The sequence below is a fragment of the Chinchilla lanigera genome, unplaced genomic scaffold (assembly GCF_000276665.1).
Source record: "Chinchilla lanigera isolate Chin_1 unplaced genomic scaffold, ChiLan1.0 scaffold00002, whole genome shotgun sequence".
Taxonomy (NCBI): domain Eukaryota; kingdom Metazoa; phylum Chordata; class Mammalia; order Rodentia; family Chinchillidae; genus Chinchilla; species Chinchilla lanigera.
In genome coordinates this window covers 40,128,802-40,142,199 of record NW_004955403.1, presented here as the reverse complement: position 1 = coordinate 40,142,199, position 13,398 = coordinate 40,128,802, and the positions used below count along the sequence as shown (strand labels likewise).

The 13,398-nt window shown below is 43.1% G+C and overlaps 1 protein-coding gene across 1 annotated transcript in view; it reads right to left on the bottom strand.

Moving 5' to 3' along the window:
• Positions 1-324: 324 nt before the first annotated feature.
• Positions 325-13,398, bottom strand: part of LOC106148646 — a 43,797-nt gene continuing 30,723 nt past the window's right edge. Inside the window, exon 4 of the mRNA XM_013514873.1 lies at positions 325-818. Within this exon, the coding sequence (XP_013370327.1) occupies positions 537-818 (282 nt within the window). The 3' untranslated portion in view covers positions 325-536. The remainder of the gene's footprint in view (positions 819-13,398) is intronic.

The following is a 13,398-nucleotide window of genomic DNA, read 5'->3' as shown; positions in this document are numbered from 1 at the left end:
GGCTGTTGTAACCTAACATGGTTTTATTTGTGTAAGATGAAAACTAATTTTTTTTTTGTTTTATGCTTTTTTAGAGACTAGGTCTGGCTATGTCGTTCAGGTTGGCTTTGAACTCACTATGTAGCTTAGACTGATCTCAAACTTGTGGTAGTTCTTCTGTCTCAGCCTCCTGAGTATTGGAGTTACAGGCATGAAAAATGAAATTTTTAAAGAAATAAACTTTTAGAAGTTAAAATGTCTCTATTATCTTTCTCTCCCCAGTTGTTTGTTCTGTCTCCAGAAATAGCCCCTATAACAAATATCATGTTCCCAGTGAATAGTTTAACAAACACACAGAATCGTTGTATTAGTCTCAGTTTTCATGTCTGTACAGGGAGCTGCACTAGAGTGAGTCCTGCACAAAGCAGATACCAAGATGTCATTAGATGCACAGCCTCTTCTTTCATGGGACAGCTGTGAGGGGGAAAAAAGATGAACTTCTTTGTCTATTACAACATAAATTACCCCAGAATTTAGTTGCTTCACACAAAATAAACTTATCTGAGAGTTTTTGTGTACAGGGAAACAACTGTTGGCTTCCCTGGGTCTCCTGTTTCAAGGTCTTTGATGAGTCTGAAATCAATGTGTCCATGGAGCCGGGGGCTCGGCACAGGCTGGACCGGAGATTTGCTTGCGAGGTTATTATGAGGACTCCGTGCTTCGCAGCTACCGGCGTGAGGGCCTTGGTTCCTTACTGGCTGTTGTCCAAAGGCCCCTCGGTTCCTCCCCGTGTGGTCCTCTTCTGCAAGCAGCCTGCACCCTGGCAGCTGGCTGCCCTCCTAGGGAAGGAGACAGATTGGAGGGACAGTGTCTTACACAAGTTATGCTCAGAAGTGACTTGGCCCCTCTTGGCTGTTGTGACTAGAAGCCGGTCTCTAGGTTTAGGCAACACTTACAGGAAGAGATTATGCAAGGAGGGAGCTACCAGGAGGTGGGGATCATTGGCCACAAAGCCTGGGAAACACGGAAGAGCTGTTAGACTGTGCTGAGCTCTGACCCTGTGAAGAGGAGGAGGCGGAAGAAGGGCCGGAGAGACAGTTCAGACTGCAGCCCAGGTTTCATGATGTTTCAGCCAGGCTGACAGCAGTTAGCCAAAGTCACCCATTCGAGGAGTCCCACATCAACGGAGAGTCCTGCTGTTGGATCCCTGCCACACTTGGTGTCCCTGGCTGAGAGCAGCTGGTGGCAAGTGTAGCTTCAGAGTGGATGAGGTGCTGGATTCCAAGCACAACAGCTGGGATGATCAGTCAACTCCATGCCCACTGGCAGATCTGAACACTGTGTGTGTGTGTGTGTGTGTGTGTGTGTGTGTGTCTGTCTGTCTGTCTGTCTGTCTGTTATGGTGAAGATCTAAATTGTCCTCCAATGTCTCACGTTCAGAGATGAGTCCTGGGCCAGGAATATACCTCAGCGGCATAAGCGCCTGCTTGGCAAGCGTGAGGTCATGAGTTCGATTCCTGGTCCCAAAAACAAAAACAGAGATGAGTCCTGACAAGGAGGGGGCCACTGGGAACATGAGCTGGAAGGGTGGGCTCTCCCGCGCCTCCTCCTTTCTTGCTGTATTTCCATCCTGCCATGAAGTGAGCAGCCTTCCTTTGCCAGGACCTCCCACCATGATCTTCCATCCTGGAGCCAGCTGACCATGGACTAAAACCTCTGAAACTGTGAGCTAAAATAAACTCCTCCTTCTTTAAATTGTGGGGGCTGCTGGGCGTGGTGGCACATGCCTGTAATCCCAGCACGTTGGAGACTGAGGCAGGAGGATCACTGCAAGTTTGAGACCACCCTGGGCTACAATGTGAGCTCAAGGCCAGCTTGAACTGCATAGTGAGACCCGGTCTCAAAAAAAAAAAGACAGAAAATAATTGTAGAGGCTGAGTATTTTATCCCAGTGATAGGACAGTTACTAAGACAACAATGAACATAGTATAAATTCTAATAAATTATTATTACCTCAAAAATACACTGTTGTTTTACTTTTTTGTTTTTGGGACATTTCTAATTTCTTTTTTATTAGCACATGTTTGCAGTACAAATGATCACATTCCCCAGGGGGAGCTGGTGCATGCACAGAACACGTTGCAATTCTTTTTCATCTCCTTTCCTTCCCACTTCTCCTTCCAAAGGGTGTTGAGCTTCCTTTCAATTGCGGGCTACACTACCCTCCACCAACATGGAAGTTCTCCAGACTCCTTGTTCCAGGATTTTTATAAAACTCAACTTCAGCCCAGTGTGGTGGTGCATGCTGGCGGTAATCCCAGCCCTCGGGGAAGCACAGGCAGGAGGCTAAGGCAGAAGTTTCCAAGTTTGAGGCTAGTCAACCAATTTGCAACTTAGTGAGATCCTGTCTCACTCCTTAAAAGGGCTGAGAGTGTAGCTCACAGCAAAGGGTCTGGGTTCAATCCCCAGGACTGGAAAACAACAACAAAAAAGCTCAATCTAGCAACCTTCTCTAGCCAGTTCCCAGGGTATCAGTGGGTGAGGCTGAATGTTCCAGCTCACTTATCATTTTTTGAGGCTACTTGGTGGTGAGCAATCCCTTTTTGAGGCTACTTGGTGTCCACCACCATATCTCTTCTCCTTAGCATAAACTCGAGTGTGATCTAAAGTTGTTATAGGCAGTTAAGTTAGGTAAAATATTACAGACAGTCAGATAGAGCTAGGCCCTCGAAGGAGACCCAGGAGAAGACAAGATCCCCTACAACTGTGGGGGAGACAGGCACCTCCACTGCAGGCCAAGCCTCAAAACAACAGATGAAACAAATGCACCCACATACTTCCTGAGGATAAACACCAGGGACTGATATTCTGAATAGGTATTGATCACCCTGAGGAAGCCAGGAAGAGCTGCTGACCCAACTCCCTATGGGAAGAGCCCCTGTTCTGTATTCATGCCTGCTTGCTACATGACTTGCTTCCCCATTTGATCCTGATTTAATCAATTTTACCTGAGCAATTATACTCATAGTCTTATTGATTGACCATAGTTTTGTCCCACCTCATGCCCACCTTGCGATTTCCCATTTTTCCCACCTTGCACCCACCTCGCATCATGGATTTGCCTTATAAAAATCCCTAGAAAAGGCGGGGTCCTTGGCAACCCAAGGACCTTCTGTCTCTCTCTTGGACAGAAGCTTTCTTTCCCCCAATAAATATATTCTGCTCTTAATGTGCATTGTTCCTAAAATTCATTTAGCATCACAAAATGCACTGTGCATCTTCTCCTTGAGCCAGTTAATTGCCTGTTTACATTCAGTTTCATTCTGGTTGTTCTCTCTGCCCTGCCAATGCCTGGCTTGGAAGGGTCTCGATAAATTTTTGTTGCGGTTGAACTGACCTACCATCTGGCATCTGATGTGAGTTATGCTCGAGAAGTTAACGAAGGTGCCAGCGTTTCGCTGACATCCCCCGTCTTGCCCTCCATGCTGGTATTTCTGTCACCGCTCATCCCGCCATGGAGCAGCAGCAAGAAGGAAAACTCATTTCCTGTGTCTTGCCTTTTTGTTTCTTATGCACATTTTTAATGATTAAAAGTTTTAAATTATGATAAAGTCTACCTTGTGTGTCCTATAAGAATCTCTGCCTACCCCAAGATCACAAGATTTTCCTCCATTTTCTTCCAAAAGTTTTGGTTTTTACATTAAAGTTTGCTTATAGTAAGTATAGTTATTCGTCAGTTTTTGATCACTATAACAAATACCTGAGAAAATCTACTCAGAAAGATAAAGGGTTATTTTGGTTCACAGTTTGACAGGTTTCAGTCCACGGTTTGTTGGCCTCGTCGCTTCAGGCCCGTGGCAGTACATCACGGTGGAACAAAAGTGTCTTAACGACTTTCTCGTGGCTGAGACACAATATCCAATACCCACAATTTGGAAGAAGGAGGCTTATTTTGGTTCATAGTTTTTAGAGATTTCAGTCCATAGCTAGCTGGCTCTAAGAAGAAAAGCATGGAGGAAGGTCCTGGTGGGGGAAAGCGGCTCACATGATGACATCCATGAAGCACAGAGAAGGGAAGAGGCAGGAAGGCAGATAAACACTTCTGGGTCACGCCCCCAGTGACTTCCTCTTCAGGTCAGGCCCTACCGTCCATTATTACAGTCACAGTGTCCCCATGATCCAGTCATCTTCCAAAAGGTCCATCTCGGGCTGGGGATTTAGCTCAGCAGCAAAAGTGCCTGCCTGGCAAGCGCAAGGTTGTGAGTTTGGTTCCCGGTACAGGAGAAAAAACAAAAAAAACCCAAAAGGTCCATCTCTGAACACATGAGATTGTAGGAGAGCGTCCTAGCTCTAAACCATAACAAAAATCATCACCTCATGGCCACAGTATGAAAAGAGGAAGAAGAGGCTAGAGTCCCACTGTCTCCTTCCCTGACATGGCTTCAATAGCATGAAGAACTCCCACTAGGTGCTGGCTCCAAAGGTTTTCAATGCTTCCTGGTGATGCCAGTCCAGAGACGAAGCCTTCAATACATAGTCCTTTCCAAACACAGCAAGGGGTCTTTTTGCTCCCCTAACAGTGAAATCCAACTACTCCATGTTATTATGGCTTTATGTCTAGACATCTCCCCAAAGCCTCATGTGTTAATAGATGGGTCATGGGTGTATGACACAGACTAGTCCACTGATTGGTTTGGCATAGTTCTGGGCATGGATGATGGACTTACTAAAGAGGGAAGACCCTCCCTGAGTGTGGGTGGCACCAACTGCTAGGCTTGCAGGCTGGATGGACTACAAAGGGGAAAAAAGGAAGTCTTGATGTCTCCTGCCTGCCCTGCCATGGACTGTTTCTCCTCTGCCATGCCACCCTGCCTTGGAGCCAGCTGACTGTGGACTGAACCTCTACAACCTGTGAGCCAAAGCAAACTTTTCCTTCTTAGAGCTGTTGGCCTCTGGTATTGTGAGGAAATAACTAAGAGGGAAGGGTGGAGAAGCAGACACCACTGGGCGGCTGACCCAACCTAAACAGCAACCTTGACCTTCCCAGCAAATCTCCTCTGTGTAGCGATAACTGCGTGACCCACTTCTGCTTAATGAGCTATGAATTTCAGATGCCACATCTGTCACACAAGTATTTCCCTGATGAGAAAACCTGGCAAGAAAGTGATATAGGTCAGTACAAATTCATCACCACTATAGGAAAGAATCTCAAAAGCTATGCCTATTAATAGTAAATAGGCCTAGGGGTGACACTCAGTGGTAGATCGCTTGCCTAGCATGTGTGAGGAGGCCCTGTTTTCTATCCCCCAACACCACAAAAGAAAGAAAAAGAAGAATGAAAAGAAGAAATAGTGGCTTCTTCATCTTTCAACACATAGTTCATAGCATTTTCCCCCTCTGTGATGCTTACCATTGTAAATGATCCAGCTACCTTCACTTGATCTCCAGGAAACCTGTGGCTCTTTTATGTTTAAATAGTAGGGTCCAGCAGTATTACACAAGGATGTGTCTCTTCCTACCAAATATCATTCCTCTACTACTACTCTGAGAGGTAATAGCAGAAGTGATGGTGTATAGTACTGTCTTGTTTATTTAAAAAATGTATTTTTCACACCTTATTTCTCAGAGAAAACCTCTAAAACAAAAACACCCAGAGAACTAATGGAAAATAATCCCCCTAAAATAATATTTCAAAAATTAAATCCAAGTTTCTCCAAGACACATGGCCTCATACACAGTGCTTGCGGGTGCAGGCAGACCCTGAGATAGAAATTTTCCTGCGTGAGAATTGAAATGGTGCTACTGCACCCTACAGTACTGTAACTGGCAAATTAGTTGGTGTTCATTAACCTACCCTGGTGAATTGGGAATTAAGTATTAAACACAGACTTGATTACATTTTCCTATAAGGTCCCTCAACCAGCCCGACTGATCGCCTGAGACGGGATCATTTAGACAGCAACAGAAGAATAACGTGAGTTTTGATTGATGATTGACATGAGTTGGTGAGGTCTTTTACGGCTTGGAGTGACAGCTTGAGGTTGTGAGTTCTGACAACAGGGTCTGCAGCCTTCCCAGGAGGGGCAAGGAGCCTGGAGAAAATTTCCTGGCCTTTGCAGATCCATCCTACCCACCCACCCACCCCTCAGCCTGTTGCTGGCGTCATAGTCATCACCTCTGTAACAAGAGCAGAACGACACAGAAAGTCAACTGGATTTTGTGCAAGAAGTGTGTTAAGTCTGCATCTCCAAAATGTGAAGCCCTTTGTTTTCAAAAATGTATCGACTAGAAATATTATTCTGTCTTTCTCCAGGGCTGGTCCTTGGCGGTATGTGGGAAACCTACACATTTCTCAATCTGCATCAGTCAAGGGTCTTAGGAGATTCTTTGTTCTTTCAGAAAAACAAGTTTCCAGCAGAAGCTTCCAAAAGTCCAACGCTGGTCTTTGAAAGAGAGAGGGGACAGGACCGGATAATTGTCCCCATTTGTAACTCAGCGTTTTTCCCTCACGTAATTTTTCGAAAGTAACAGATTTGCTGAGATGATGTAACTTACATATAATGAGATTTATTTCTTTCTGTGTTTCAGCCCTGTCTCTCAAGTGCTAGGCAAGCACTCTACCCGAGGATTTTATCGCCAGTCTGAAATTCATCTTCTGAAAGTGCAATTTGGTGATGTGTAGTAAATCTAGAGAACTGTGTAACCATTGCCGCTATCTCATTTCAGAACCTTTTTTGTCATCCTAAGAAGAAATTTTTCTTCCATAGTTGACACTCCCTCCTCCTCAGACCCCAATAGCCACTAATTTACTTTCAGTCTCATTTTATATATATATATATTTTTTTTTCTTTTCTTTTCTTTTTTTCTTTTTTTTTTTTTTGGTAGGGGGTGGTTCTTCTTTGAGACCGGATCTCACTATGCAGTTCAGGCTGGTCTTGAATGCACTTTGTAGCCCAGGCTGGCCTCAAACTCTCAAAGATCCTCCTGCCTCAGCCTCCTGAGTGCTGGGATTACAGACCTACACCACCATGCCCAGCTCATTATATATTTTTAAATGCCCAGTTAGAACATATATTGGTAGAGAGCATATCAATTTCAATAGCAAACTGAAAGGTAAATTACTAGGAAAACCTTAACAAAAACTGTTATATGAAGAAAATGCAGAAATTTTATTAAAATTTGTCTGATTCCAAATACAATGCTATATTATTCAATATGGGTTTGGGTCAAAACTTCAGGTTTTTTTGTTTGTTTGTTTTGTTTTTTTGAGACAGGGATTCACTAGGCTGTCCTTGAACTCGCCGGCCTCAAACTTGAGAAGATCCTACTGCCTCAGCCTCTCAAGTGCTGGGATTACAAGCTGGGCTACCATCCCCTGAGCAAAACTTCACTTCTCTTGAAAAAAAAAAATAAAGCAGATAAAGGTTTTAACTCCTTAGTTGAGTAGTAATACCCAGAGCTGGGAACAAGGGAGATGTCAGTAAAAGGATACACAATTTCAGTAAGGCAGAAGAAATAACTTCAAGAGTTCTATTGTACAGCGGGGTGACTATAGTTAACAACAAAGTATTGTATACTTGAAAATTTCTGAGTAAATTTTAAATGTTCTCACCACAAAAAATATGTCATATCACACATTTAATCAGCTTGCTTTAGCCATTCCACAGTGTATGTGTACGTATTTCAAAGTATCACATTGTACGTCATAAATATATACATTTGTTGTCAATTTTTTCAAAAGATGGCAGGGCTGAGGAAGTGGCTCTGTAGCAGGACATTTGCCAGCATGCAGCATGAAGTCCTGGGTTCGATGCCCAGCAGTGAAAAAACAAGTTAACTCCCGACGCATAAATGCCTTCTAGGTAGGTCACATCGTCCTGATGAGTGACAGATAAATGCGGGAAAAGAAGGGGAAAAAGAATACATATTTCTTCCTACAGATGGGGTAGGCCTTTTAAAATTGCCATCAAGAAAAAATTCAGGAGTTGGGTGTGGTGGCGCACGGCTGTAATCCCAGCATCCGGGAGTTTGAGGTGCGTTCGAGGCCAGCCTGGGCTACATAGTGAGACTCCGTCCCCTCGCAATAAAAATTCAGACGTCTTACGTGCATGCATCAGGCACCAACTCCCCACGACGAGTGTGCTCATTATTATTATTATTTTTTTTGTATCGGAACTCGGACTCAGGACCTTGAACTTGCCAGGCAGGCGCTCATGCCACTGAGCTATATCCCCAGCCCAAGGGTGCTTATTATGTATGGCAAACATGTACTAATAAAAATAAAAATTTAAAACTAAAAATATAATGTTGTAAAAATTCAGGAACCAAAAGAATAAGATTGATAATTTTGACTTTTTAAACTTCTACATTGCAAACAAGCACACAAAAAAGAAATGAGACTGATGACAAATTGGGGAAATGTAACTATACATATTCAGCCAACTTTTAAGTGATACAGGAAGGCACTTGTGCTGCTGAGCTATACAGCATTTGCAGCATGACATACAACAAAAGACTAAAAATTTTAAGAATATTTTACATATTGGGTAAAAGCAAAAGCAAGGTGACACAAGAATATGAATAAGAAGTTTATAAAAAGATGTTTGTTCGGTTTTCTTTTTTTTGTCTTCTTGAGACAGGGTCTCACTGTGCAGTTCAGGCTGGCCTTGGACTCCCTTTGTAGCCCAGGCTGGTCTTGAACTCACAACAATCCTCCCACCTCTGCCTCCCTAGTGCTGGGAGTATAGGCGTGAGCTACCATGCCCAGCCTTGGACCATTCTGTTTGTTTGTTTGTTTTTGTCATAAAAAGATGTTATCAAATTACCAATAAGCATATGAAAAGTTCAGTTTTACTCGGAATCAAAATATCATCAAAATATGATTGAAATACCATTTTTTTTTGGTCAGGGTCTTGCTCTGTAATTCAGGGTGGCCTTAAACTCACCATGTAGTCTGGGCTGGCCTCAAGCTCACTGTGATCCTCCTGCCTCAGCCTCCCAAGTGCTGGGATGACAGACATGAGACACCACATTCATCTGAAATATCTTTTTTTCCAACTGACAAATATTTAAAAGGTTAACAACATTCAGAGATGGAGACCTTTGCAGGATATGTCCAACTGATAGAAATATAAACTGGTATAATATTTCTAGAGAATAGTTTGGCAATTTGCATAAAAATGATCAAAACCCTCCTGCAGAGGAATTAATCCACAAGAAATAACTGAACAAGTAAGAACAGATGGAGCTGTAATGATTGGTATGTAGTTTCGAGAATTACTGGTAGAAGGTCAGAAACAGCCTACATAACTTATAACAAGTAATGGTTCTGCCTTCAGTGGGATACACTGCCGCCCAGAAAGCAGCAGAGAAGCTCTCTGGTGATGGGACGGAAGTGCCTGGGACAAGGGGGACATGGAAAGGGACATGTTTCAGAAATGTGTACCGTGGGGCTTCACTGATATAAAAGTGTATTGGCAAATGTGTGTAAATTATTTTTGTTGGCAAATGTGCATTTACATAGAGAAGTGACTGGAGGATATTTATCACACTGATATCATGTTTTCCTTATAGCGATGGAATTTGAGGGGTTTTTTTTACTTCTTTTGTTTCTAAAGAGCGTACACTGTGTTTTAAGACAGTAAGAAAGCTTTAGCGTGTTTGTCCTATGAGCGGCTCCTTTCAGTATGTCACTGCTTGTGTGATCAGTCCAGCAGACATGGAAAAAATTGTACCAAGAGGAATGTGCATAGAAATAATCAAAACTCCACAAAACACTGTTCTATTTTTTTTTTTTTTTTTATGATACCAGGAATTGAACTCAGGACCTTGTGCTTGCCAGGCAGGGGCTTATGTCACTGAGCTATATCCCCAGCCCATCAAAATACAGTTCTAAAGAAAAATATAAAACATCTCAATGGTGCGGGAAAATATTAGCATTTAGCATACTGGAAATACAGTTGTGTATATAGCCTCCAAAACTCCATCAGTGTGGTCCTAAAGAGCGCACGTATCCCTATAAAACAAGCTATCATCAAAACCTCATACTTATATCCAAAAGTGACCATATCCAGAAAGTAAGTTCATTTATTCTCACGGTGAAAGAGATATATCATGATATAGCATGAGCCAGCATAATCCCAGCACTCAGGAGGCTGAGGCAGGAGGATCACTGTGAGTTCAAAGACAGCCTGGGCTACAAAGTGAGTTCAAGGCCAGCCTGAACTGCATCGTGAAACCTTGTCTCCAGAAGCAGACAAAAAAACGGGTTCCCCCCAAGGCCAGGGAAGGCATCATTACAAAGCATCATTGACTCCCAGGATGGAAACTTACATTTACACTCAGGGGCCAAGAAATAGTATTACAGCAAGGCCACATACACTGCTCATCAGTGCCACAAACATCTCTGGCAAAGAAATAAGGATTGGTAACTGAACTATCAAATATATTTCAAGAAGGTATTTGGTTTGTTTGTTTGTTTTTTTGTTTTTCTTCCAGTACCGGGAATCGAACTCATGACCTTGCACTTGCCAGGCAGGCGCTGTGCCGCTGAGCTAAATCCCCAGCCCCTCAAGAAGGTATTATGTTCCAAAGGGAATGGATTTAGAAATAGATTCAGTCTTCCTTTCCTGGCCGGAAGCGTTTCTGCCCACCAGCTCTGTGAGGCAGCGTTTCTATACTATTGAAAGCAATTAATACATGTTCTATATTTTTAAATTGCACACATTTAGAAGTTATGTTTCTGTATAACAGCGCCAACAGCCATTCCCGAAGGAAAAGTTTCTCTTAACTAAATTTCCCTGGAACTATAGATATTTGATCAAATTTAATCAAATTTCACATTTCTCTAAAACATGACTGAGAGAGTAAAGGCTATGTTGCTTTTCTATTTCCCGTTACAGCAGTATTACACTATTTAGCTTTACTTTAGATTTGGTCATTTGGTGAACGCAAGGAGAGGGGAGTATTGTCATATTCCACAGGGGGAGAGTAAGGAAATGAGGTCATACTGACAATCTATTTTCAGCAAAAAGGGGAAATGCTATTGTTTTGCTTATTTCATATTTATATCTAACAGGCAAAATATAGCTCCACAAGTAAAAAGCCTAGGTAAACTTTGATATTTATTTTCATCATTTCACATCATAGGGGAATACTAGCTCAGCGCCTTGCCAAGAAAGGGGAGAATAAACAAAGAAAAACTCTTCAGTTTTGGAAAGACCCAAGTTCCTAAGGTCGGGGCTGGGGGTTTAGCTCAGCGGCACAGCGCCTGCCTGGCAAGCGCAAGGTCATGAGTTCGATTCCAGGTACCAGAAGGAAAAAAAAAATAGCCAAGTTCCTAAGGTCGAAGCAATGCCAACAGAGGCAAGTTACCAATTTGTTCAGCCTTAGTCACTAATCAATCACTAACTTCTGCATCTCAATTTTTTAAAAAAGGAAAGTACACAGGCTAATTTGGTGTGCTCCGTACCAGGCAGAACCACACATTTTGGAAAAGGAATTGAAGACAGAATACCTGTGTGGACTAGTCAAACAGCTGCCTAACTTCTCTCTAGCACAACTGGAAATGCAAGGATTATCCTGGCTTACTAGATTTTATGAAGTGCAAAATCTAAAGTCATTGTTGTATTGTCGTAGTGCCAACTACAGAAACTTTTAGAACCTTGAACATTCTCCCCAGGGACCAACTAAGTCCCTATTTATAGCCCCAATTTATGGTTTAAAGCAATTTGAAATAGCTGCAACTATACTGGCTTACTCTTCAGAATTTCTTTTTCAGTTTTGGCAGATGCACTCACCAAGCTCCGAAAGCGGTGCAGGCAGAAGAAGGCCAAGTAGCAGAAAATTTGATATTATAATTTTATTTTTTTGGAGAAAACATTTTGATGTTTTGGTAACAAAACTATGGAAAGTAAAGCTCTGGAAAAGCCTGGGGATACAGGATGAAAAACATCAAGATGCACTAATAAGTAGTGAAAATTACAAAGGAAGGAGAGTTTTAAAAAGCTGGTCATTTAGATGGGAATTTAAGAATGTTTTCTTGGCTTAAAAGGTGACAGAGGGATGAGGAGGATCAGGCAGTACCCAGCGTCTTCTGTCCCGGATTCCTCCCCCACGCCACACGTGTCTAGTTCAGGAGCAAGCTGTGGTGTTGGATGGCTTAACGCGTGGCTTGATTCGCTTGATTAAAGGCCGAGTTAACTGGGAATATTTGGCAGTGCCTTTCAGAACTGAACAAACATCCTCGCCATGTGGCAGTTCCAAAGGTTTAAAGGTTTTGAGTGGGGCTGGAAGTTAGAGAAAGTGAAGAGGGGGAATATTTGGTGAGAGAGAGAGAGAGAGAGAGAGAGAGAGAGAGAGAGAGAGGAGGAGGGAGAGAGAAGGAGAGAGAAATGCTCAGCGATAAGAAATTAAGAAAATTTTACTTGATTTTTAAGTTTATAAAGCAACACAGGATCACAAACAATAAATCATTACAAGTTAACTACATGGCACCAGGCGTGGTGGCGCAGGCCTGTAATCCCAGCACTCGGGAGGCTGAGGCAGGAGGATCATTGTGAGTTCGAAGCCAGCCTGGGCTACAAAGTGAGCTCAAGGTCAGCCTGAACTGCATAGCGAGACCCTGTCTCAAAAAGAAAAAAAAAGACAAATAAATAAATAAATAATAAAAATAAACGTTAACTACATGGCAATAACGAGAAAAAGCTGCGCACTGCCGTGCATAGGGACTTCACGTTCTAGAGCCACAAGTCTTTTGCTGAAAGAAACTGGAATTATAAAGTAGTAAAGAAAAGCCTACGCTAGCTGGAGGAAAACAACAGAGCAAGCTCTCACAGGTTTCCACACACACTCATCTGCTTCAGGAGAGTGTCATTCAGCTCTTGCTTTGTTTTGGTTTTCTTCCGGTACCAGGAATCAAACTCGAAACCTTGTCCTTGCCAGGCAGGCGCTATGCCGCTGAGCTAAATCCCCAGCCCCTCATCCAGCTCTTCAGGAGGAATCAGTTTCCCTAACGAATAAACAGGAACATCCCACCAGTACCCTGCAGAGGAAACTGCACGAAGGTAGAAGTGGAGCCGTTCTCAGACATCATGGGGCGCTATACTTGGAGTTCACCTCCCCCAATATGGAGGACTTCAGAAATTGTACTACAGGATAATGATATCCATTAGACAAAAGGCAGATCTTAATTAAGGAAAAAGGGTCCCTCAGCGCGGGTTCCCAAGCACACTTCCAACCCTGGAGAAGCAGGCGGAGTTCACAGAACAGGCAGGTGAAGTTTCTCAGCCTCCCAGTGACAAGGTGACAAGCTACCAGTCAAGCCGGAAAGGCTCCTCTAAAACCCAAGTCATTCCTTAAACACTTGTACAGAAAATAGAGGCATCGCTTCTTTCAGCCGAAGGTGAATGGGCATCTCGA